The 27,091-nt window shown below is 43.8% G+C and overlaps 1 protein-coding gene across 1 annotated transcript in view; it reads right to left on the bottom strand.

The window, feature by feature from the left end:
* EVA1A (eva-1 homolog A, regulator of programmed cell death) overlaps positions 1-27,091 on the bottom strand; it is an 82,035-nt gene that overhangs the window by 6,808 nt on the left and 48,136 nt on the right. The window contains exons 4-5 of the mRNA XM_059660814.1: positions 14,755-14,876; positions 8,849-9,017 (exon numbers count right to left, since the gene is read on the bottom strand). Coding sequence (XP_059516797.1) covers positions 8,849-9,017; positions 14,755-14,876 — 291 coding nt within the window. The remainder of the gene's footprint in view (positions 1-8,848; positions 9,018-14,754; positions 14,877-27,091) is intronic.

The following is a 27,091-nucleotide window of genomic DNA, read 5'->3' as shown; positions in this document are numbered from 1 at the left end:
CACATCCCTCTGAGTGTCTGTCTCTGTCTTCTTTCATACCCTGTCCTCACCCCACCTGTTATAAAGGTTAACTTTGACGGTTACTGAACTGAACCTTGGAAACCACTGTTCTCCCTCTAGCTTAACTAGTCCATCCTGTCCTGCCAGCCGATCAGAAAACATCCTCTTTTGCCTACAGCAATCTCAGACAGGGATTCCCAGAGAAGCCTGCTCAAAGCAAGCCCAAAGCACCAGGGAGTTTACTCAGGGCTCATTTTCGGAGCTAGCATAAACTGTTTTGTCTTTCTTCGTCATTCTTCTGCAAACATCAAAACTGCAGCTCTCTCGTGGTTATGTTTTTCTCTTCTCCGCTCCAGGTCACATCCTCTTGGCCAGTGATCTACCCTGGTCTTGAGCAGATCCAGACAGCTGTTAATGGCCCAGGAAGCAGAGTGGGGAGGGCTATTGTCACTGTTTTCCCTCAATAAATAAAAATACATGCATTGCTGTATCTCGCTTCCTGCAGCGTCATTGTTTTCCTGGGCAGGAAGAGGCTCTCTGTGGAGGTCCTGGGGCTAATATCATTTGCACCCCCGAGGTCAGACCAGACAGTACCCTGCAGACTCGAGGGGGCAGAGAGCAGCACCAGTCCAGGCCAGGTCTGCTGGTGGCCCTGCAGGTGGAACCTTTAATTCCCTCCCTGAATTTTCTTGTGGGCCCCAAAGCCTGCCATCCCTTCAGTGGGAAAAAAAAAAAAGTGTTAAAAACAGGCCTTCATGATCCTAATGGGAGCCCGTGTGGAATCAGGGAGCATTCAGCATAATTCCTTCTCGGAACCTGTAAGGCACAGCAGGCTGTCTCTTAATGGGGCTCTGCCCCTCCGCAGAGAAAAGTGAAGACTCCCACTAACCCTCCTGCCCTCCCCTCCCCGGATGCTGGAGGAGCTTCTTTCCTCCTCCTCCCATCCCCGGCCTGCTGTTTCCCAGGAAGAAGGCGTGTTGGAGAAGCACTGCTCCCATAGGCGAGCTGTGGTGTGTGCTCCTGTGCGTTCACCTCTTTCATTTTCCCTTCTCTTCCCTTATCCTCCCCTGCTCAGGCCCCCGGAGAGTCTGCCCACTGCCCGGCCACCCTGCTGACCCATCCACTCACTTTTCTTCACCTGCAGCGGGACAGACCTGCAGTCCCGCAGCCCTAGGATTCAGGGGAGCTAGACAGAAGCCCTGACCCATTCTCTGATCTGGCCTAACGGCTGCAGGAGCTGACACTGTATTCTGACGCTCTTCCCGCTCCTTTGAGTCTGAAAGGGAGGAAGAGTGTGATTAATTAGCCCCTCCAAACTAGGCAGCACTTTACGTAGTTGTATTACAATCAGTTATGTAACCATCATTTTCCCCACATAAACAGTGAGAAATTTGAAGGCAAAATCCATGAGTCACGTTGGATTCCCAGAGCATCCAGCACAGTGCCTTGCTTATGGCGTATATCTCTTTAATTACTGAATTAAATCATGAATAATACACAAGCTCTACAAGTCCAGTTAATAGTGTTATTATATGCGGATAAATATGTATGTAGATGTATGTATGTGTATATATAATATATTACACATATTATATATGTAATTAATATATAATTACAATATATTAATAGTACAACATTAAACGAGTAGAGGATGGAAACATTTATAAAATCACCGTAATCTCACAAAGTGAGTAGTAGTAAAGTGAATTTCCTTCTCTTCTATTTTCCCTCATATAAATTTGTAGATATTTATTTATATTTACTTGATTATAGTACAGAGATTTCCCATATAATCCCAGCCCCACACATGTCTAGCCTCTCCCATTATCAACATCCCCCTGACAGAGTGGTACATTTGTTGCAATTGACGAACCTGTATGACACATCATTCTCACCCAAAGTTCATAGTTTACACTAAGGTTTCCTCTTGGTGGTGTACAATCTATGAGTTTGGACAAATGTATAGTGACATGTTTTCATGTCACGTAGAGTATTTTCACTGCCCTAAAAATCTCCTGCGCTCCACCTATTCCTCCCTCCCTCAAGGATGCACATCTCCTACAGAGTCCAGCATCTTTCTTTACTGGTCCATCATCTTCCCCTCACTGAGGCCTCACAATGGCTACATAGCATTCTACCCCGTGAATACACCCCAAGTTACAAAAAGCATTTTCTATCTTTGGATATTTAAGTGGCTACTTTTAAAAATTAAAAATGAGGATGGAAGAAATATTTTTGTGCTTCACACTCTTCTAATTTTGCTTGTTTCTTTTACTTACTGCCTTATGATGGATCCTCAGAAAAGGAATATCTGTATCAAACGGAATACATACTTTTATACCTTTTGATACATATTGCCAAGTGGCTTTTCAGATACATTCATTGATCTTACCCTTAGTTGTGTATGAAAGTACCACTTTCACCAAACCCTCTCCAGGAGGGGATATTCCACTGCTAAAATTCCCCCCAAAATTTTATAGGTCAATAAATAGTTCCTTTATTTATTCCACAAAAATTTACTGTGGGTCTGAAATGCCTTTGGGGCTAGAGCCATAAAGGTTCTCAGCCCTCACAGGATTCCCAGTATAAAGGGAAATAATGTAAAACAGAAACTACAGTACTTTCTAAAATCCCCAAATTAATGAAATGATTGAGTTATGGTGGGTAAGGGTCCCCTGCTGAGAAGAGACCACCTTATTCATGACAAGCTCATAGGAAAAGTGATTCATTTTCTGGCTAACTGCTACATGCCCACACTGCTGCACTGGCAAAGAATATTGGTTAAATAAAAAAACATGATCCCCCAAAACTTCTGAATTGAAAAAAAATTACTATAAGCAAAGTCAAATGACATATGCCAAATAGGAAAAATATTTGAAATATGTATCAGAGGCAAAGGACTGATATATAAAGAGCACTTAGGGAGAGCATTAAGAAAAAGAGCAACAACCAATAAAGAAAATGGACAAAAGATATGAATAGTTCACAGAATAAGAAGTACAAATGGTCCTTAAACATATGAAAAGATGCTCGCCTACAGCAGGGGTTGGCACACTGTGGCTCACAAGCCAAACCTGGCCAGCTAGTTGCATTATTGGCACAGAGCCATGCCCATTCATTTATGTTTTCTCAGGCTACTTTGCAGAGTTGAACAGTTAGAACAGAGACCCTACAGCCTGCAAAGCTGAAAATCTTTACGATCTGACCCTTCACAGGAAAAGTATGCTGACCCGTGACCTAGAAAAACAGAAATTAAATGACATTTGAATGTTATTTTTCTTCTATCAGGCTGTTGAAAATTCATCAGTTTGAAAATACTATTGCAGGACCTCTCATACTTCTTATAAAGAGTAAACTGATAAAACTCTTTAAATGGCAATTTGGTAATATTTATCTTTTTTAAAATTTTATTTATTTTAGTTAATCTTCACCAGAGTATACTTTTTCCATTGATTTTTTTAAAAAATTAATTTTAAAAAAGCAATTATTCCATTTAAATTTTCTAACAACCTTATTATAAGTTATTTTTGCGGTTATTATTATTAACAAAATGATCACTCTCATTATAAATTATTGTGGTAGGATCCCAAGGGGTTGCTTGCAAATTGTTGAAACAAGAAACGGTAACTCCTCCAATCCATGTGCTAAGATAGAGGGAAACAAAACAATTGTGTGTGGAGAACACAGGTGGGCCCCTAAGCCCAAGCGGGGAGTGAAGGGAGAATATGACACTGAGAGTCCTGAAGACTGGGAGCGAGTTAGCCGGTCCAGGCCTGGAGGGAAGAATTCTTGAGGGGAAAAAAAATGATTGTGCAAAAGCAAAGAGGCAAGGAAAGCTCTGGCAAATGGTTTAAAAGGACTAGAGCGAGGCCTTGGTCAGGGAGGGCTATAGCTAAACAAGGACATGGAAATGTCAAGGTCAGACAGGAAAAGCTCTGGGAAGGCACGAAACAAACTGCAGATTGGAGTACCTCATCCCCAAGCCCCTTCTCCCTGGCTTGCCTCTACTCTAGAGCATGTTCTTCCAACTCCAGCATTATTGGTATCTTTAACCAGGTAATTCTTTGGTGCAGGGGTTGTCCTGTGCAAATTGCAAATTTGTTTCTCTACCTGCTAGATATCAGTGGCAGCCACCCCTCCCTGCTCCAGTTGTGACAACCAACAGTGTTTCCAGACGTTGCCTAAAATCCCACCATAGGGCAAAATCACCCCTGATTGTGAACCACAGGTTCAGAGGTTAAAAAAGCGAAGATTCTCATTTTTCCTTCCTCTCTTGCAGCTAGAGATGGCCATGTGACACATTTCCTGCCAATGAAATACCAGTATGAGAGTAGATGGACTGGAAAATCCTTCCTTTCACTGCCTTCTTTTGCTCTTGAATGAAGACAACAGCAGCAGCAGCCACTTTGCAGCCAGGAGATGGCAAGCATAAAAGAAAAGCCATGAAGTGCTCGCTTCGGCAGCACATATACTAAAATTGGAAAGAAAAGCCATGAAAATCACACTGAGGTTCACCCCTACATATTTAAGTCCATGGACTAATGCTAGCAAGCACCTACCTCCAGACTTCTTGTTTTGTGGGTAAGATAATTCCTGTGTGTTTAGGCCACCAAGTTAAGGTTTTCTATTATATGTAGCTGAAAACAATTCTATAATTGTGAAATCACACAAAAGTTTTTGGGTTTTATCCGGGCAATAGTGAGGATCCACTAAAGAATTCTAAACAATAAAAAGAAGTGGATCATCACACCTACATTTTGAAAAGATCATTTTGCTACAAAATACAATCTATGGAGCAAGAATGGATGCAGATGTCATAGGAAATGCCATTATGGCCAGGCAGACAAAAACATGATGGGCTTGAACCATCTCAGTAGCGGTGAGAATAAAGGGGAGAGGACACATTAAGAGGCAAAATGGACCAACCCTAAGCAATTGGATATAGGCAATGAAGAAGGTGTATCAAAGGCTAAAAATTATATTTCTTGTGTAGGTAGTACCCTAGACCAGTGATGGCGAACCTTTTGAGCTCGGTGAGTCAGCATTTTGAAAAACCCGAACTTAACTCTGGTGCCGTGTCATATATAGAAATTTTTTGATATTTGCAACCATAGTAAAACAAAGATTTATATTTTTGATATTTATTTTATATATTTAAATGCCATTTAACAAAGAAAAATCAACCAAAAAAATGAGTGCACGTGTCACCTCTGACACGCGTGTCATAGGTTCGCCAGCACTGCCCTAGATGGTACACGAAAGAAGGAGCACGTTTAAAGAGAAGAACAATATTCCATTCTAGGCTAGGCTGAATTTCAAATGCTTATGGCACATCCAACTGGTAATGTAAAAGGCATTTAGATACACAATTTGAAAGTGAGAAAAGAGTAAGATAGCAGTAATTTAAAAAATATGTGTATGATAGAATCCAAAAATTTAAGTGCCAATAAAATAACGCCACTTATTACTTAAGTAGTATCAATGAAGTATAGAATACTTAAAATATAGCTAAGCAAAATAAAATTAAAAATACACAGACATACTCACACAAACCCAGCATCCAGGTATAATTCACAGTAAAATGTGATTACATGTACATGCAAATGCACACACATACATGGTATTATACCTCAAATGCTGAATGATAACAGGCCTTATTCAGTTAACAACATACCATAAACATCTTTCTACTTCAGTTAAAATTCATTCAATTTTCTGGTATTTTTACTATTATAAATGGTTCTGAGATCAACTGTCCTCATTATAAAATTTTCGCCCATATCCTTAATTATTTCCTCAGGATAAGTTCTGAGATGCGGATTTGCTTGCTATATGGTATATGTGTTTTTAAGACTTTTGCCAGATGCTCCTAAATCATTCTCTAGAGACGTTATAGCAATTTACAATCCCATCGGCACTACATACGAGTACTCACCTCCCCACACTTTCCCCCAAACAGAAGTTAAATAACTTAATCTTTGAGAAATTTGTAAAATAAAATGTTAATCTGATTGATGCTTTCATTTTGCATTTGTTTAAGTCAGTGGTTCTCAACCTTCTGGCCCTTTAAATACAGTTGCTCATGTTGTGACCCAACCATAAAATTATTTTCGTTGCTACTTCATAACTGTAATGTTGCTACTGTTATGAATCGTAATGTAGATATCTGATATGCAGGATGGTCTTAGGCAACCCCTGTGAAAAGGGTCGTTTGACCACCAAAGGGGTCGCGACCCACAGGTTGAGAACCGCTGGTTTAAGTGCTAGAATTTGAGCTGTTTGTGCTTTATCGGCCATTTGTATTTTTTCTTTGGTAGACTGCTGATTCTTGTCCTTTGTCCACTTTTCTTTTGGTATATTTACCTTTTATTGATTTGTAAGAGCTCTTTATATGTTATAAACTTTAACCCTCTGTCAATGCTACATTTCTTAGTTTGCATTTGCCATTTAATTTGAGGGCATGTTTTGATCAGCAGATACTTAAAAGTATTGGAATGTTCATGGTTTGAATTGGCTATTGTGAAGAATGGGAACAGGATGTATCCAAAAGCAAACACAGAGACTCAAACCCTGTTTGAAAGGCTCAGCTGAGGTTGGAGACCATGCATTTCTAATGAGGTCAATCTGCAAAGTTGGACCAGCATTTGGTTATTGGAGTGCAGAGGGAGAAAGCGGAGAAAGTAAGATTCACTCAGAGTTTGTATTTGCTTGATTTAATCAGACCCTGCACAAAGGAATAAGAGAATTATGTGTACTAGCAGGTTTGTTGCTGAAATAATGGATCACATGGGACAAGATAAGAGATAACGGATGTGCTGGGAAGGGTCAGGGCTCCCTGTAGTTGAAAGCCAGACACAGCAGAATGAGATCATGAGAGAGCCGCAAGGTTAGGAAATTTTCTATAATTTTCTTCCAGCAAACTTATCTTATCGCTTCTGCTCCGTTTATTCTATTTCTTCTTTTAAAACAACAATGTATTTGTATCTGTTACATTTACCTTCACATTTTACAGTTTCTTCATTCATTTCCTTTACAGTCAGGCAATGTTCCCCATCAAAATCAGAATCGATGTTCGCCCATCACATCTATTGATTGGATTGAGCGCATTTTATTTTAGCCACTCAACTTTCCATGGCCTTGTATCCTCTTTTTATCTTAGCCCATACTCACTTAATAGAAGCATTGTCTTCCTGCATCTCAAGCAGTATTTAATTCCAGAATATGGGGTGGGAAGGAGAAAAGTTGAAGAGAGAGCAAAATAGGGCCAAGCACCCTTTCAGCTTTAACAAGATCACAAGACACCCGGTAAACACCAAGCTATTCAATGAGTTACCACGCTCGATGGTCACAACTCAGGGTCCTGTTGGCCAAAATGGAAGGCTGCCAGGAACCTCCTGTGCCCAGAAGAGTTCCAAAGTCCAGTACCCTGTTTGCTCTCACCAGAGATATTTTTTTTGCAACAGCTGATTTGCAAGTGTCCTTTGAGGCCTTGAAAACTCCAGACTCTCTCTGACACACACTTCATTTCAGGGGTGTCTTCACTATAGAGTTGAGGGGCCATATTCAATTGCTTGTAAAAGCATGGGGCCAGAGTTTCAAACATCTCTTTTCCAGCCCCGGTGTCCTTTTCCCCAACAATTGCCTTGAAGCAAGAGCAAAGCTGGGGTGCCTCTGATGGTGGGCGCCAGGGAAGGGAGGCCCCAGGCACTGAGCTTCCTTCCCTGGGGAGGCAAGGAGCTGAGTGAGGGCGGGGTCTGTGCTGTTCCGAGAAGGGAGGAGCCTGGACTGGAGGCACGTGCGGACCACATGTTGCATCTTGCGAAACGGAAAGGACCAGCCCGGTATGCCCTGAGAAGCCCTCCTTTCTAAAATCAGGTTGCACGCCATCCAAGATCATCTCACAAAGAGAAGCCACGAGCTTCCCTTATCCCCAGCCCTGGCTCACAGTTTCCATTGTAAGTCGAAATGCCAGGCTTTGCGTCTGAACTCTGAAGTCCCCGCATACCGACCCTGGTTAGAGAACTAGAAAGCAAAGCCAGTCCTCGCCCAGAGGATGTCAATTGGAACTCCAGCCCCTTTCCTTCTATGCAACATCCAGAGAGCTCAGGTGAAGCAGAACGAAGTAAAAACAAACCAGCAAACAATTAAAAACGCACTCAAGCAGTAGGAAATCCGTTTGGTCATTCAAGCCAGTAAGCATTGTCATGTATTTTTTCTAAATGTCAGCTTGACTCAGGTATATTTCCATGTGTTCTTGAATGACTCCAGATGAAGAGCATCTGTTCCCAAGAAATGATCTTGAGCAGAAAGTCAGCCATCCTCCGAAAAGAGAACAACTTTGACCCAGGGATGGGACAAATAGCAGACTCTCCCAGACCCACACACCTTCTGTCTCCATGTCTCCCAGAAGGTTATGAAACACCTCACACAGCCCTGGAACTCAGGACACATGCACATGCATGCGTGCACACATGCACATGCACACACATGCACACGCACACTGGGTGGGATTGAGAACCACTGCACAGAAAGAGGCCAGGCTGAGGATACTCCATCCAGGTCTTTCACATCAGAGTTAAATGTAAAAGATGCACACAATAGCCCAAGCTACTTCATTCACTCTTTTAAGCCCAAAAGGAAACCAAATATTTTCAGCAAGATAAGCTCTTGTCACCCCATCTGCCCAATTAGAGACTGCCATACTTCACTCTCAAAACACAGGACCTTTCATCTCATAAGTCAGCACAGCAGAGCCCCTCTGCTATCATTGCACAGCATTTCTCTCCTGGATGCCCCCTGGACCCAGCCCCAGGCCTCAGCCCCGGCCCAGCTGAGACCGGAGAGCTACCTGAGATAAAGGAATAGGTGGCCAGGATGCTGCTGAGTAGAGCCATGTCCATGCGCTGGGCAGTCAGAGGCTCCGTGCTGCGGCGGAAGGGCAGCCTCCACGTGGCATCCAGGGGTGCCTCCCGGAGATGCTTCAGCGGGATCAGTGTGGCCCCTCCCTCTCTTCTCTTCTGTTTGGAAACACAAAGTGAGTGGTGAGAACACATCCCTCTGTCCTGAGGCTGTGTTCCAGGTATCCCGGGCCCAACACAAAGAGCTAGGCTCCTAAATGCCAGCCAGCCTCCCACCAGGCATCTAGGTCCTGTCCTCTCTGCTCTGGTGAGCTTCTTGGCTTTCCAGGAAGGGAGCACCTCCTATGTCTCTGTTTTGCCTGGCCTTTCTCCTTTCTCTTCCCCGTATCTTCCCAACTTTACATTTTAGCACTCCTCCCTCACCTTTCCTGGTACTTTTTATTGTATCCTCCCTGTTTGCCTTTGCCCACGGTCACTTTAATCACTGCCCTGTCACCCCACGCCCAGCTGGCTCTCCGCCGGGCTCTGCTTCCCCTGCACCCACTGCACCTGTGTACTTTGATCAGCTTGCCTCATCCCACAGATCACCCAATGTGTGTCCTTGGCAATGAGTCTGAGCTGGCTACTCCAGACCTGCCAACGTGGTTCCCATTCTAAAATGCCCCAAGAACTTGGGCGCTAGGGCCCGCCCACATTTCCATGATTCCACCTATAGAGGGACCAGGCTATTTCAGACCTGTTCCCTCTTATCTCTTCTCACTCGTTCTACCATAGAGCAAATCTCATCATTTCATTTCTGGGAGTTGTGCACCAGTCTCCTCCCTAGGCCTTTGGCCGACACCTACTTCCTGCTCCATCTAGCACCCACTCTCACCAACAGGGTCATCTTGATAATGTGTAAATCTGACCACTTCGCTCCACCGCCCAACCCTTTCACTAATCCCCATTACACTTAATACAACACACATCCACTTCCACAAAATCCGATCCTTACCTCAGCTCCCAATTCATCTCCTACCAGAGTCTACAGCTACACACATATATACAGAGATACAAGCCTGCCTAATGCTCCAAAAATTTCAGATTTTTTTTAGTGCCCCAAATACATCAAGCCCTTTTTATCTTTTTGTGCATTTGATTGTGCTCGTTCTTTGGCCTAAAATGCCCACCTCCCTTCACCTGTGTGGCAAATGTTTCCTTTAAGAGAGAATTCAAAAGTCCTATGGCAGTCCCCAAATCCCAATGATTTGTTTTGCAGAAATAGAAAATTCCATACTAAAATTCACACGGAATCTCAAGGAATCCCAAACAGACAAACGATATTGAAAAAGAACTAAGTTAAAAATCTCACACTTCCTGATTTCAAAGCTTATTTCAAAGCTGTAGTAATCAAAACAGTGTAGTCCAGCCACAGATGAATGAATAAACCAAATGTGGTATCTACTACTCATAGCCTTAAAAGGAAGGGAATTCTGACAAAGGCTGCAACATGGATGAACCCTGAGGACACTGTGCTAAGTGAAATAAACCAATCACAAAAGAATAAGTACTGTATGATTCCACTTATATGAAGTAGTACCTAGAAACATCAGATTCATAGAGACAGAAAGTAAAATGGTAGTTGTCTGTGGTGAGGGTCAGAGGGGGATGGGAAGTTATTGTTTAATAGGTACACAGTACAAAGTTTCAGTTTTGTAAGAAGAAAAGTATTCTGGAGATGGATGATGGTTGCACAACAATGTAAATGTACTTAATGTCACTGAACTATACACTTAAAATGGTTAGGATGGTAAATTTTATGTTACATGTATTTTCCACAAATTTTAAAATTAATAAAAAATAAGGTGTTGATGATGCACAACAGGAAATTTTGAATGTTAATTCATATAACAAATCCTGATATCAGATTTTGGTGTTAACAGGAATGGTATCAGAATTATTTTGTAGTGATATTACAGTTGAAGACAATAACATTCTACTTTATATCAGACTATGAATATGGCTTGATTTTTAGAAAAAAATATTATCTCACATATCAAAAATTGGATAGTAAGTAGTTAAAAATCTATCACATTTATAGATTAATAGATAAAAACATATTGCATCAATAAATGCAAAAATGTGTTTGTGTAAAATTTAATAAAATTTCATAATTTAAAAAAAGTCTATTGCAGTGAAGCTCCAAATCCTTCTGACTCTTTTTTTTTTTTTTTTTTTTTTGCTATCAGTATCCCAATATTCTTCTAATAGTGCACCTATGGCATACTAATTAGAATGATCAGTTTACATGTCTGTCCCCAAGACTGAAGAGGCATCATATAAATCCTTTTACTCAAGCACCTAACTCAGTGCTAATGAAAGGAGGCTCTAAGTGAATTCTAGCTGACTTGCTGGTTGGAAAACAGAAAGAACAATTAGGCCTGAGCTGTGTATGCTTAAGTCTCAGAGCATATTTCTGAACAGGTCTGAGGGTGAGCCGCCTTGAACTCTAAAAGGATACCGGGACTGACTGACTGAGCCGGGTGCCAAGTAGAGCCCTTCCTCAGGTCTATGAGAGGTCCACGTGCAAGATGGAAGCTTTAAGTGGCACAGAAATTCTTCCTGCCTCTCCTCATGCCCCAGGTGCTAACCGAGAGGCCTGCAAGAGCCAGAGGCAGGAGGAAGAGGGAAAAGAAAGCAGGCCAAGGGTGAAGAAAAACAACCTCTAGGTGGCCCACCCTAAAGATAATCAGGACAGAGTGGCAAAAGTCAGCCTCGAGAGTAGCGGTCAGGACATCTTTACTGTAGGGCCAGAGAGTGAGTATTTCAAACTTTGAGGGCCATGGAATCTGTCTCAGCTACTCAACCTTGTCATTGTGGTACAAAAGCCACCATAGACAATATGTAAAGGAGTAAGTACTGCAGTGTTCCAATAAAAATTTATTTTTGGCCGAAACCAGTTTGGCTCAGTGGATAGAGCGTTGGCCTGCGGACTGAAGGGTCCCAGGTTCGATTCCGGTCAAGGGCATGTACCTGGGTTGCGGGCACATCCCCAGTAGGAGATGAGCAGGAGGCAGCTGATCGATGTTTCTAACTCTCTGTCTCTCTCCCTTCCTCTCTGTAAAAAATCAATAAAATATATTTTTTTTTAAAAAAATTTATTTTTGAAAATAAGTGGACCCAATTTGGCCTACGGACCATAGTTTCCAGACCTCTGGTCTAGTTCTTACTCCTCAAATACAGTTCAAGGACCAGCAGCATTGACACCACTAGAGAGCTTGTTAGATCTGCATAATCCTAGACACCACCCAAGACCCTCGGAATCAAAGTCTCATTGTACAAGATGGCCAGCAGAGTTTTCCCAGTAGATCTGTAATCCACTTCAGCCTGAGCACTAAAATGCTATAACAGCACAGGCTCAGGTGGAGTTTCGCTTAGTGCCTCCTTTATAAATCTGATCAGGAGAGCACTCCTCGCTGGCCCTGCTATACAGTTCATTCTCCAACTGGCTCAGAGCACCATAGGGAGGACACCAAGACCGAGGGCAGGACTGGGCAGAGGAGCTCCTGTTCGGGAGAGCTGCCAGTGAGACAAGTCAATGAGAAGTCAGAGGAGTAAAGAACCCCAAACCCTGTGCTTCAACCCTTCTTCTCCCTGAGCCCTCCCTTAGGAGTCGTGGAACAGCTCCAGGTAGCTCTGCACATTTTCCACTGGCAGTTTGCCCTCTAATTAAAACATTACCCCACCTCCTCCTGTGATGGTTAATTTTATGGGTTAACTTGACTGGCCATGGGGCGTCCAGATCGAGCATTATTTCTGGGTGTGTCTGTGAGGGTGTTTCCAGATGAGATTAGGATTAGAATTGATGGACTCACGAAAGTAGCTGGCCCCCGCCAGCGTAGTGGGCATCATCCAATCTGCTGAGGGCCTGCAGAGATCCAAAGGAGGAGGAAGAGGGGATTTGCTCCTTGTTTCCTGCCTCACTGTTTGGGCTGAGACATCCCATCTCATCTCATCTTCTCTGGCCCTCAGATTGGGCTGCAGGCCATCAGCTCCCCTGGCTCGCAGGCCTGCAGACTCGGGCTTTTCAGCCTTTGTGATTACATGAGCCACTTCCTCATAATAAATCCATATATAGCCCTAGCCGGTTTGGCTCAGTGGATAGAGCGTTGGCCTGCAGACCAAAAGGTCCCGAGTTCAATTCTGGTCAAGGGCACGTACAGGAGGCAACCAGTCGATGTGTCTCCTTCACGTTGATGTTTCTCTCTCTTTCCCTCTCTCTTCTACTCTCTCTAAAAATCAATGGAAAAATATCCTTGGGTGAGGATTAAAAAATAATTATATATATATATATATATATATATATATATATATATATATATATATATATATATATATAATCTCCATCCCACTGGTTCTATTTCTCTGGGGAACCCTGATTAATACATCTACCAACATAAAGGTAAGGGGCATGAAGCACTGATCCACCCCAAAGTGCAGTTTTGTGCTCTATTCTTCAAGGAAGCTCCTTGTCACTGGCTATAGCTCCTAGAACAGTGATTCTCAACTTTGGGCAGTTTGCCCCCCAGGGGACATTTGACAATGTCTGGAGACATTTTTGGCTGCCACAATTGCAGTGAGGGTTGATGTGGCATCTAGTGGGTAGGGAGCAAGGACACTTCTAAACATCCTACAGTGCACAAGAGCCCTCCCCCCGCCAACAAAGAACTATCTGGCTCAAGATATTAATATCTTCAGGTTAAGAAACCCGGTTCTAGAACAAACATCATTACTTCACCGACCAGTCTAAGTGCCCCTCAGTGTTTGCGAACCTCATGCACATCACCAATACAATCAGAAATGTGTCAGAGAGACAGGCTGCATGGCAGCTTCTGGCAGCCTTGATCAGGGTATCACAAATCCAAGCCCTGGGCCAGCAACTCAGTGTTCCCAGCAACCAGAATGAACAGGTTCTGGGAGAACAACTCACATTAACCAAGCCCTCAAGAGAACAGAACATCAACCAATACCAGCTTATTCATTCACTAGAAGCTGGTGCACGAATTCATGCACAGGCAGGGTCCAGCCAGCCCACCCCTATCAGGACTGATGTGGGGTGGGACCAGCCAGGGGGAAGGGCCGTCCCCTTTTGAACTCCCGGTGGAGGGGACAATTTGCATATTAGCCTTTTATTATATAGGATAACTGGAGAGCCACCTGCCACAAGATCTAGATCAAGTCCTCCTCCAGATAATGTGACCCTGGGGATTATCTTAGTGAGGGCAAAGTTAGGACTAAGGAGCTGTAGATTTCCAAAGCTAGGGCTTTCTTCTTCTAGTGACGACCCCTTGGATAATCTTACACTATTCTGGGGGAAAATCAGGTCTAGAGAAAACTCTAGGCCCATTCAACCAGCATCGCAGCATGCTCTCATTGGACAGAGCCTACCAATTCTTATAAATCTTCCCTTCTGACAGGTTCCTTTCACCTGTGACCCAAAGCTCCTTCACCTAATTGCTGACAAACTGCAACATGATTGAAAAGAGATGGCTCACATCTCAGAATTTTGCCTTCCTGAACACATGCTGGTCTCCTTGATGAAGATAACAACCCATCCTATGGGTACTGCCTTCTAGATTGAATGGCTGATTGCATGCATTGTATGCTATTTTTCACTGGCTTTCATGTTAAAGGTAACCTCATTTCCAATGCTGCAAATTCATCTTCTCTCGATTCATTTACATCGAGTGTAATCACTGAATGTATAAAGTGAAATGTACCTCGTGATGATACATTTCATCTTAAATTGCAGTATCAACAGTGAGCACCCCTGGTATGTAAGCCCCCATGCAGGGAACTGTCTTATTACATCATAGTGTGCAGAGGCTGGTAAGAAATCTCATTGCCCCTTAGCTACCTGGGGGAGGTGTGCTGTCAGGAACAGAGGAATCTCTGGCAAGAACAGTTCATCTCTGGTGACATTAGTACCCAGCAGTACAGGTCCCGAAACTTGTTTGGCCCCAGTTGGCTTCTCGGGCTCTGAAAGAAAACAGAAATGGCACAACAACCATCAGAGAGCATCACACGCCCAGGAGGTCACAGCACGCACTGCACCTGGTGTCACCATGAACCACTGAGCAGAGTGCCTTGGTGATGTTTGTCTGGATCCCTATAGAGATGGGATACCAACCCTGAGAGGGCAAAGCCCACAGCCAATTAAACCTGGAATTTGAACCAGACGGCCAGAGAAACCGACCTCCCAGGGCCGTAGCAGAAAGGAAAGCAACGGGTAAAAGATCAAAGACACATGCTTCCTCTTCCCTCCTGTCAGCCAAAACCCACAAAACAGCTAGAGTGGGATGTGTCCGCATGGGCCCTCGTCAGTGAAGTCTGAGGACAGCCTGTCTGGAACAGGAAGGGAGGGGATTCGGTTCCCAGAGAGCAATGCCCAGATGGGCCATGAAATGAAGTCTCGGGAAGCCTGTGTGGGCAGGAGAAACCTGGGAACGCCGATGCGTGGACTCCCGCAGCCTGTGCCTGCCATCCAGAAGTCTCAAGGCCTCTGCTTACCCAGCAAGGGAAGCCAGTGGGGCCTCTGGGAGGCCTGGGTCCCACCCAGACACGCTCATTCATTTGTCGTCACTGCTTCCTGCTGACTCCCACAGCATCCGACTGCTGATGGTTTGTTTGCGTCTTTATAGGTACTTATCTCCGCTGCCGCTGCCTCACCAGGACCTGTGGCACCTTCCTATCGCCATGTTACTGGTGAAGAAGTGAAGGAAGGACACTTGCAGCACAGCCCTGGGAGTTCTTTAGAGACGCGTGCAACAGAGTGGAAGCAGCTCTCTGAGCCGTGCTCAGCCTCCACCCCACGCTAAGGAAAACTGCGCGAAGGACTGACCCCAGCGTGGCCACACACAGTCTGAGGTGCAAGGGCTTCGGTGGAAAATAGCTCCCACAGCACAGGATGGAAAGAGGATACACGTGGGCCCCAACTGAGCAGAGGGAAACCCGATTTTCTCTGCGGGACTGACAAACACCTGTGGAGGACACATCCAACACGCCGGCCCGCCAGCTGCTCGGCTCCCTTGGCTCGGCCAACCTTCCCCGCAGCCCACTGCAGCAAACCATTTCCAGGGACATATCCTGGACCTTGTCGGCACCTGCAAAGTGCTGACTCTGGAATTTGGGCTGTGAACTCCTTCAGGTCAGAGACTGTGTTTTTGTTCATCTCTGTGTTCCCAGAGTCCCCCACAGTAAGTGCCCAGAGCTGACGTTGAGTGACAGTTGATGAATGAATGACTCACACTTAGAAATCCCACTCTCCAACCAGAACTACCATCCTTCTGCCTTTCACTCTTGGAATCAAAGTAAACATGCTCCCAACCTGTCTGAGATCTCTGGCTCCTTATACTCTGCAGCTCACCCAGGGTACAAGTCTTATCCTACAGTCACTTTTCTCTGCACAGCCTGGCTACTGTAACTACACCGCACTCGGCTCTTACCAGGACCTTTCTGCTGCCTTCCCTCCACCCCCCAGGCCTAAGCACAGGACCCCTCCAGCCCTCATCTGCCTGCTTTCCTGCCCACAGGCTGAGTGCTTCTGGAAAAAAAAAATCATTCTTATTAGCATCATTGCAAACGTTTGGCTTATATCCTCAGTGAGGCCTTGTGTTGCTAGGAAACTCTACATGTCCCTGGCATGGCACTTTTTCATTTTCAAGAGGAAATGTACCAAACCTCTACCTCTTTCTTCCAGTCCTCTTCTCTGATGTGCCCCATCTTCCCAGAGAAAATCGGGGCCAGCCTCCATGAGTTATAATTTCCCCCTGTTTCATCTGATCCTGACCTTTCTCCCTCCCATCTCTAAGGAAGATTTTACCTGTGCTTTTAATCAAATTTCCTCCTTCTTCCTATAAGATTCCATTCCATCAATGATTTATCTTTCTTTCACCTTCCCTTTATTGACTGATCTCCATCTCTCTCTATAGTGACAGGCAGACAGATAGAAAGATAGATAGATAGATAGATAGATAGATAGATAGATAGATAGATAATAGATGATAGATAGATAAGAGAAAAGAGATTTTATTTATATATCTATACCTATATCTATATCTATATCTATATCTATAGAGATAGAGATAGAGATAGATAGATATAAACTACCTTAAACTTTGTCTCTCCCTTCCTTCTCCTCTTGTCCCCTTCTCTCTGTACATTTGAAATATATATACACAGAGGAGTGTATTTGCATAAACATACAGGTGTACATTGTACACACATGTGTATATCTATGTGTATATATTCATATATACACATCTATTTCTTTCTCTCAAACATTTTCCCATTCTTCATCACCTCCACTGGTTACAAGCCCCAACAAGATATCAGTGGAGAACAGATGGGACCAGAACTCTGCTTCTCAGGCAGCAGTAATGAGAAGCCAATCAATACATGTCAACACCAAGATGACAGAGATGTTAGAATTATCTGACAAAGACTTAAAGCAGCCATGATAAACACACTTCAATGAGCAATTGTGAATTGAAACAAATTGGAACAAACAAACAAACAAAACACATGGAATTCTCAGCAAGGAAATAAAAAGAAATCCCAGTAAAGAAATAGGAGACATTTAAAAAAAATTAAAATTTTAGAATTAAAAAGTATAATAACCAAATTAAAATTAGTAAATGGGCTCAAAAAGCAGAACGGAAGGGACAAAGGAAAGAATTGGTAAACTGGAAGATAGACAATAGAACTTACTCAGTGGGGCAACAAAGTGAAAATAGACCAAAAAAGAAATTTAAACAGAGACTTAGGGATCCATGAGAATATATATATATATATATATATATATATATATATATATATATATATATATATCCCCAGAAGAGAAGGAGAAAATCGGCAGAACTGAAAAACCAATAAAAGAAATAATGGTTGTAAATTATCCAAATTTGACAAGAGACATAAACCTACAGATTCAAGAAGCTGAGCAAATCCCAAACAAGCTCATTAAACTCCTGAAAATAAAAAAACAAAGAAGAAAAATCTTGAAAGCAGCCTGAGAAAAAGGATGTCTTAGCTATAGATCAGAGAGAGATCAGAAAGAAGTAAAACTGTCCCTATTTGCAGATGACAGGGTGGTCTACATAGAACATCCCAAGGAATCTGCCAAAACAAAAACAAACCAAAAAGCCCTAATAAGTAAATTCAGTAAGGTCACAGGAGAGACAATCAAAACATACAAAAATCAAGTTTACTTCTGTATACTAGCAAAGAACATGTGCACAGTGAAATTTAAAATATAATACCATTTACAATTGCTCAAAAAATGAAATACAGCTGATCCATGTTTCTCTCTCACATCAATGTTTCTCTTCCCCCTCCCCCCCTCTCTCTGTAAAAATCAATAAACATATCCTCAGGTGAGGACAAAGAAAGGAAAAAAACTTAGATCCTATATAATAAAAGGGTAATATGCAAATTGATTGAACGGTGGAATGACCAGTCACTATGACGAACACTGACCACCAGGGGGCAGACGCTCAATGCAAGAGTTGCCCCCTGGTGGTCCATGTGCTCCCACAGGGGGAGCATGGCTCAACCAGAGGCCACGCTCATGGCTGGCAAGTGCAGCTGAGGTGGCGAGAGCCTCTCCCGCCTTTGTGGCAGTCAGACATCCCCCAAGGGCACAGGCCCGGCTGAGGGACCCTCCTCCCCCCACCCCCCAGTACACAAATTTTGTGCACCGGGCCTCTAGTATAAATATAACAAAACATGTGGAGAACTTGAATACTGAAAACAATGCTGTGGAAATGAAAGATATAAACAAATGAAGGGACATACCATGGCCACACACTTAAAGACTCAACATAATAAAGATGCTATTCTCCCCAAATTTGTAAACAGGTGTAGTGCCATTTCTGTTAAAAACACCAGCAAGATTTTTTTGTAGCTATAGATAAGATTATGCTAAAATTTATATAAAAATGCAAAGGAGCTAATTTGAAAAAGAATAAAGTGGAAGAAGTTAGTCCACTCAAGTTCAAGACTTACCACCAACTGTATTAATCAAGGCTGTGTGTTATTGCAGAGAGATAGACACGCAGATCAATGGAACAGAGCAGAGAACCCATACATACTAGTAGGCCCACACAACTATGCCCAACTGATATTTGACAAAGGTGCAAAAGCAATTCAAAAAAAAAAAAAAGAAAGAAAGAAAGAAAGAAAAGAAAAATAGCTACTCTGGAAAAGTTTGGCATTTTCTAAACAAAACAAAACAAAAACAAACTAGATATGAGATTATCATGCAACCTAGCAATTGCATTTTTGGGATTTGTCCCAGAGAAATGAAGATTTATGTCCACATAAAACCCACGCAGATATTTATAGCAGCTTTATTTGTAACAGCCCAAAACTGGAAATAACTCAAACTTCCTTCAATGGGTGAATATTCAAATAAACTATGGCACATCCATACCATGGTACACTACTCAGCAAGAAAAAAAGGAACATACATTTAACACATGCAACAGCCTGAAGGAATCTCTAGAAAATTATTCTGAGTGAAAAAACTCAATCCCAGAAGGTCGCATATTATATGAGTTCATTTATATAATAGTCTTGAAATGTCAAAATTATAGAAATGGGAACAAATGAGTAGTTTCTAATTTGGTAACAAATGAGGAGTTAAGGAAAGAGTGAGATTAGAAGGGAAGGTAGTGTAGCTATAAAAAGGCAACAGAGAGATCTTTGTGATGAAGAAAGTATTCTGTGTCCTGACTCTATCAAGGTCACATTACAGTTGTAATATTGTACTATAGTTTTGCAAGATGTTACTGTTAGGGTTAAATGGAACATGGGATCTCTATATTAATTCTTGTAAATGCATGTAACTCTGAAATTATCTCTTCCTCTGCCCCCCCTAAAAAAAGCCTAATTAAAAACAAGTGTGCATGATCTCCAGCGTCACTCTGAATCATAACCGTCACATTTAAGTTTAAACAGCATTCATCTAGAATATTCAACCAGGATGTTAGGAGAAACTCAAACTTCATTTTCATGAGGAGCAGTTGAAGGGAAGAGAACATTTCATCTTGGGAAATCTTGGAGATGATGAAAGTTTTCTGTTCCCAGAATATGAAGGGATTAAACAGGAGGAGTTACACTTGGTTTGTGTGGCACCAGGAAAGGGAGAGGCTGATTGTAGGGGAAAGGGCACACGCTTCAGCATTGATCAGGCCTGAGTTTAACCCCAAGTGCCACTATTTCCTATTTTAAGACTGGGCGAGTCAGTTAACACTGACCCTCTGTTTTCTTGTCAGTAAAACAAGGCTTATGATTTCTATCTCAATCCATCCATCAGCGGCTAAGCAGAGAAACAGAAACTGCGCCAAGTACTAGCAAAAGAAGGAATGTAGTGCAGGGAACTGATTGCAGTGATAAAGATAGAAATCCATGTTGACGGTGACAGAGAAGCTGAGATTTGCAGATTGCTGCGATGACGGCAAAATCAAGAGTGTAAAGATCTTAAATTGGGATGGCTTTAAAAAGACGAATTCGTTGGAGTAAGGTGGTACAGGATAGGACCCTGAGGTAATCCACAGATTAGCAACAACAAGCAGCGGGCAGTTGAAGGAACAAAGGGAGGGGGCAGTGTTACCCAGGAGCCAGGGGCACCAGGTAACATGGAGGACTCAAACAGCGGGAGCTGGAGCCATGGAGATGCAGTCACTAATGGAGGAGATGCTCGATGAAGAGAAAGAGGGAAGATGTGCTCTACCTTCCTCCTTCCCTCTACCCCCACCTGCCACTGGTGCCTCCATTGGCCAAAGGCAACAGGAAGCCAGAGGACCCCTGAGCCCGAGAGGGGCGGCCTCCAGGTCAGCCCCTGCTCTCCAGGGCAGAGCAGGGGTCAGAGGCAAACAGACCCAGGGCTGGCACAGTCACAGGAGGTTTGTGAGGATGCAGAATGTGTAAGATGCCTAGCACATAGTAGGTGCTCAATAAATAAATGGTAATTATAACTTATATGGGCCAGACTTTTGTAATGGGCATTTTGAGCCACAGTTTCTCATTACTTTGTAGCTGAATACATAGAAGCTCAAGCGGGGATATTTGGCTCGTGCCACAAGCACTCTGCCAAGAATGCTTCTTTTTTTTTTCCCCCCCCAAATGAGCAGCATATCTGAGAAACGTGAAAAGCAGCCCTTTCCTAAAGTTTCATTGTATAAAGCAAATGTTGAGTTTTCACAGCTGCTGGCTGCCGTCTACCCAGAGGAATCGTTTCAGTGAAATATTAATCTCTGAGAAAGCCACGCTAGGGTAAGACTGCACAGTAATTCAAGCAGCATGTGCAAAATGTATTTAGTGTTGGCCAGGAACGGTTTTAATTAGGTGAAGTCTTCAGAATGAGAACCAAGTGTTGACGATGTTTGACTACATCACAAAAGCTCTGGGTGCTCCCAGCTCTCTCCCCAGTTTCGGTGTATTTCTGCAGTCCCCGAACCTTAAACACAAAGGAAGCTCCCATGGAGCTGGATGATGGCACTGTCAGAACCACAGTGCAACCAGCAGAAAGACAGCCAAGACAGGAAACACCAGCACCAGCAGTCCAAAGGCCTCCAGTGCAGTGAAGGTCAGATGCCCAGTGGGGAAGAACCACCAAGGTAGGGACAGAAGGAGGGGGGAGGCTCCAAAGGAATTTTCAAAACCTGGGAGGCAGGATGCAAGCTGGTTTCATCCGAGTTCACAGGTGAGTGCAAGATGCAGTGTTTGCTGTGCGTCCGCAGAACACCTAACATCTCCTTGGAGTTTCTGATGAAGCGCTGGACTTGAAGTAGCACCTGGGAGTAAGGAGAAGGCCAGGGCCCAGCCCTGAGGATGATATAGGCACTGGAGATTGGTCCTTGAAGGTAAGAGTTGAGCTAACACTATGGGTCTTAAAACTGATCAATGAATGATAAGAAGCCAGAAGGTGTCCCCTAGGTTGGTGGAACAGACAGAAAACCCAGGAAGTTACAGACTAGCTTTCAGTCTCTGGGTTCTGTCCGTGGGTGTCAGGAGGGCTTTACAAAGGAGAACATCAGAGCTGGACATGAGTTTGGAAAAGAGACAAGCAAAAGCTGGCCCTGTGGAGCAAAGCACATGGTTGGAGATGGGCAGGAGGGTTCTCATGACTAGCCTTAGAGCTTTGGGTTGGCCCACCAGCACCGATGCCCTGATACCTATGCCCAGAGGGTCAGGTCTCAAGGATTTACTGCTTCAAGTCAGATAAACTCGGGCAATAAGATGGGTCTGGTTCTAGCTGGGAGGAGTAGGGCAGGCAGCCATACCACCCTGACCTGAAAGGGGAGTCCAGAACATTGAGGTTGGACAAGGGGAAGATGGAAGACTCTACCTGGATTTCCCAGAGAGCTTTCCAGCCCAAATGTCCTAAATTCATTGCCCCCAACAACCCACTTTCTCCGTTCTCTACAATGTTCATAATATCCTGAGCTTCCCAATCACTCAGGCTCAAACTTGGGGGTCTATCTATCTCATGTCCATTCTAACTCTCCATCCCCACTACCACTCACCGAACTCAGGAATTCCTTCCCTTTCTTCTCCCCCTACCCTAATATCATATACTGGTGCCGGAGCATTCTGAAACAAGTGTTCTAATAATGCCACTATTCTGTTCTAAAATTGTCACCTGTGGAGTAAAATTCAAATGTGAGGCTGCAGATCAAGGCTCTTCATGGGTTCCTCCCAGCCCTTCCAACACAGCCCCATGTCTAGGCCAATGGAGTCATTCTCTTCTCCATACACTTCCCACCTGGTTCTACTCTGGGTTTTGCTCTGCCAAATGCACTTCTCTACATGACTGCATTTCTGGATCCTACCCATCCTTCAAGATCCATGCCACGTCCTCTCCTGCAAGAACATTTTTCTGATCCTTCCTTGTGTATATAATTGCTCCCTCCTTTTGGACTCTCATAATCCTGTGTGCCAATCTTTTTCAGACAGTAAAAGTCCATGCTTTTTATCTACTTATATTAGGCTATAAACTATTTGGGAATAGGGGCCTCACATCAGAGTCTCCTTCATGGAGGAGGCAAAAGCAGACCCAAGAACACTGAGTTTGTCCAGCTTGTAAGAAATATAAAGAAGTTTTTGGGGAGCCCTGACCAGTTTGGCTCAGTGGATAGAGCATTGTCCTGTGGACTGAAGGGTCCCGGCCGGGTTCAATTCCGGTCAAGGGCATGTACCTTGGTTGCAGGCACAACCCCGGCGGGGAATGTGCAGGAGGCAGCTGATCGATGTATCTCTCTCATCGATGTTTCTAACTCTCTATCCCTCTCCCTTCCTCTCTGTAAAAAAATCAATAAAATATATATATATATATTTTAAAAAGAAGTTTTTTGGGAAAGCTTTGGAAAGGAAGCTTGGAGTCATACTGAGATCCTGGAGTGATAATTAAAGCCATTTCAGAGTCATTATCTGTAATATGAAAATAGATGAGGCAACCCTGACAAAGGCCAAGGCTGGATCCTGGAGAAGGAAGAACGCGTCATGGAGACTGGCAGGAAGTGGTCAGACAGAATCACAGCCTTCAGACCACACTGGGCATGGAAAGAATTTCAGCCCCATTGGTCAGCCCCACCATATGTGCTTGAATAATCATGACCAATCCTGTGTGGCTTTCTCTCTAGTATTGCAAGTAGGGCAGGACATGTTGGCAGACTTGTGGATCCTTATCCCAGGCCATTAAAAAGGCGATTCACTTGCCATTTTATTCCTAACCAGTATTTAAGCAAAGGCTTCATTCAGTCTACCACCAGGGAGACCTACCTAGTCCAGCATAACGGAGGCATCTGCAAATGTGGACTCAGGAATAATGCCCAACCAGGACCGTGCAAAGGGGAACAAGGAGCATTCCGGGTTCTGATGCTTTTCTGTTTTGGCCTACTAGTCCCAAGCTGACTTCTAAGCGTATTACAATTATAAAAACCAGAGCATAAGCACAGGGATCCTGATGAAGTCAGAGAGATGGATCAAAAACCCTGACTATATGCCCGGCTGCCGTGGCTCAGTGGTTGAGCGTCGACCTATGAACCAGAAAGTCATGGTTCAATTCCTGGTCAGAGCACATGCCTGGGTCGTGGGCTTGATCCAAAGTGGGCATACAGGAGGCAGCCAATCAATGATTCTCTCTCATCATTGATGATTCTATCTCTCTCTCCTTCTCCCTTCTTCTCTGAAATCAATAAAAATATTTTTTTTTAAAAAAAAAAAAACCCTGACTGTAGGAAGTCTGGAATCCCAGGCAACCCCTCATGGAGCCGGAGAAAAGGGAAACCCTAGGTAGCAGGTACCAGTCTTCCTGCAGGAACTGTGTGGATCCTTGGGGAGGCGAGAAGCTTCCACCTGAGACTCCTGATGGCTCCTCACCAGGGGGAGCTAGTCCCACAGCCACACAGGCCTGGCTCTGCGCCCATTCAATTCAATGCAGACAAGGTGCTGAGCACCTGGGGTGTGACAACCCTGAGCTGGGAAGACACCTTTCTGATTCTAACAGGGAGCCCCATCAAGCCAGCTCAGCAGCTCCCTTGAAAGCACAGTGGCCTTACACGCCCCCCAACACAATGGGGTTCAACCTGCTTGTTTCTAGGGTTCTACCAAGGCTTGATTTAAATACCATTTTAAAAATCATTTTTAAAACTTCAAACAGACACACTCAAGTGTGTGATATGCCAAATGTAAACCATCACAGACCCCACGAACCACAGGTTAGTATAGTCATACCCACCTCCAAATACAGGCTCTCTTGCCAACACCATGAATATGTCTGAACACAGGTAGATAGGACATGAATGAGGAAAGCTGTAGTTCCGAACATGTCTTTTAACAGTTCACACCCATACAAGTCTCCTCCTGCTGTGAAACTGTCCGATCAAGCGCATCCACCACCCGGGCTCACCTGTGCCACACTCAACTAAATGCAGGCAAGGCTCGGGGTACCCAGGCTCATGTAAAGATTAATGATACACTGGACAGTGAAAAGTGACCTGTGACATAATGGTAAGTACTGTCGGCAGCTTTCATGCTTGTTTAACCCTTGGAGTGCTTGGCGGGCTTTTAAAAATCCAAACGAGACCAACTGAGAAATTCAGGGCCATGCCATGACCATCCCTCCTCACCCCATAAAGTGTCCTGATGAGTTTCAACTCAACATATCAACTTAATTTTTTTTTTTACTGTGTTAAAGGTTTTAAGTGATTACTACAGAGAAGCAGGCACGGAAGCTTCTGAAAATAATGTAAATAACATAATTCCCAACTCATAATGGCAAGTATATTTTGGGGGAGTATTCTCTGTCCAACAAAGGTATAACTTAGATGAAGAACCTGTTCATCTATTCATTTCATTTAGATGCTTTATAATTAAGAGATGCAAACAGTCACATAGCATTAGTGAGTCAATTTTAAAACCAAATTTTGCTATATTCCTTTCAAGTTTCTGGGTCACCTTAGTCATAATAACCTGACCCTGCAAGGTCTCTTATTTAAAAGCGTCACCACTTCCAGTGTCCAGCTGTCACAATTCTCTCCAGGCGTCCAGCCCGCATACAAAATACAGGGACGCATTAAGAGTGAGGAGGCTATGAGGCTCCAAACCCTCAACTTCAAATTTTCTAACTCATCATAACGATCCCATTGTTTTCACTCATTAACTGTACGTCACTAATTAGAATGATCAAAGAAAATGATGATATATACAAAAATATTTGTTTCTCCTGCTTTCCTCATTGATATTCCATATAAGATTTCATTTGAAGAGTTTTAAGGCTAAAGAATTGAAAATCAGCTCTAACCAGTTTTGCTCAGTTGGTAAGAGTGTTGGCCTGCGGACTGAAGGATCCCAGGTTTGATTCTAGTCAAAGGTGCCCGGGTTGCGGGCTCGATCCCCAGTAGCGGGTGGGCAGGAGGCAAGCAGATCAATGATTCTCTCTCATCATTGATGTTTCTATCTCTCCCTCTCCCTTCCTCTCTGAAATCAATAAAAAAATTTTTTAAATTGAAAATCACTGTGTTTTTCAATACACAAGAGAAACCCAATATATTAAGCAAGAAAGGATAAAAGAAAGAGATCTTTTGGTTAGAAAGGAAGAAACCAGATGTGAGTTAGCGTGCTTCACACACAGTCCCGGATGCAAACCTGGGGGCCAAAAAAGAGAATCTTGTTGAATTAATTAGTGAAACAGAACTAGTGTGTTTCTTGCTTTTTGGAGTTGGGGTGGGGGCTTTTGGAAATGGAGAAACGGGGAAGGCCATAGAGGAAGTTCTGCTTGTCCTATGAGAACCACTTCCCCACAAGTAAGTCCGCAGGCCTTTCTCTGTGTGAAGCAGGGCAGACCAAAGAGATGACGGCCAGTGGGAAACCGCATGTGGCCACAGACCATTAGAGCCAGCATAGCTGAGGTGTCAGCAAAACAGAAAGAATGTCCTGAGCAGTGAGGCCTCTGGATTTGTGGTAGAGAAAAAAGTGGCAACCAGACACATGATTTTGAGGGGAGGACGCCAAGGGCAAAGTACAGCCTGGAGGGCAGAAGCAAAGCACAGGCGAGGAATCACTCATTTCCTCTTTTATTGATGAAGCACCATCAATACAGGCGTGACGCTAGTAACTGGAGTTAGGAAGATAAACAGGCCCTGGTTCAGTGTCTCTTTAGGGGAAGGGAGCACAGAGGAGCTAAGAGAGGATGTGGTGTGGGGCATTGTTGGAAGAGGCAGCCCCAGGGATGAGTCTCTAAGAAGAAGTAGGAGTTCATTAAGTAGGTAATAGCTGAGGATAGTGAGGGGGAACGCATGCCAACAGAGAGAGCATTCGTGTAGACAAGATTGGAGACGGAAAGCTGTATAGTTGGGGATGAGCGAGTGGATCAAAGTTGGGTGTGGCATAAAGTGAAGGGGGAGGGATGGCAAGAGATGAAGCTGCTGAAGGGGCCTCGTGTGCTCTGCTGGCTTGAACGCTTCTGTCAGCACTGGGGAGCCAAGGGAGATGCTACGCTGGGAACAGCCCAGTAGAAATCTTTTGTTTTCAATTGTGTCACACTATTGCTTGTGTGGCCTCCCTCTAGACCTCCCTGAGAGCATGAACTGTCCTTTTCACCTTTATATCTTCAGAGCTTAGTGTATGCTTGGAATGTAATAAGAACTCAACACTTATTGTTATGTGAACTTGTAAGTGGATGAGCAAAG

The sequence above is a fragment of the Myotis daubentonii genome, chromosome 12 (assembly GCF_963259705.1).
Source record: "Myotis daubentonii chromosome 12, mMyoDau2.1, whole genome shotgun sequence".
Classification (NCBI taxonomy): domain Eukaryota; kingdom Metazoa; phylum Chordata; class Mammalia; order Chiroptera; family Vespertilionidae; genus Myotis; species Myotis daubentonii.
Note: the sequence above shows the minus strand (reverse complement) of the source record. Positions and strands in the feature narration are given on the sequence as shown.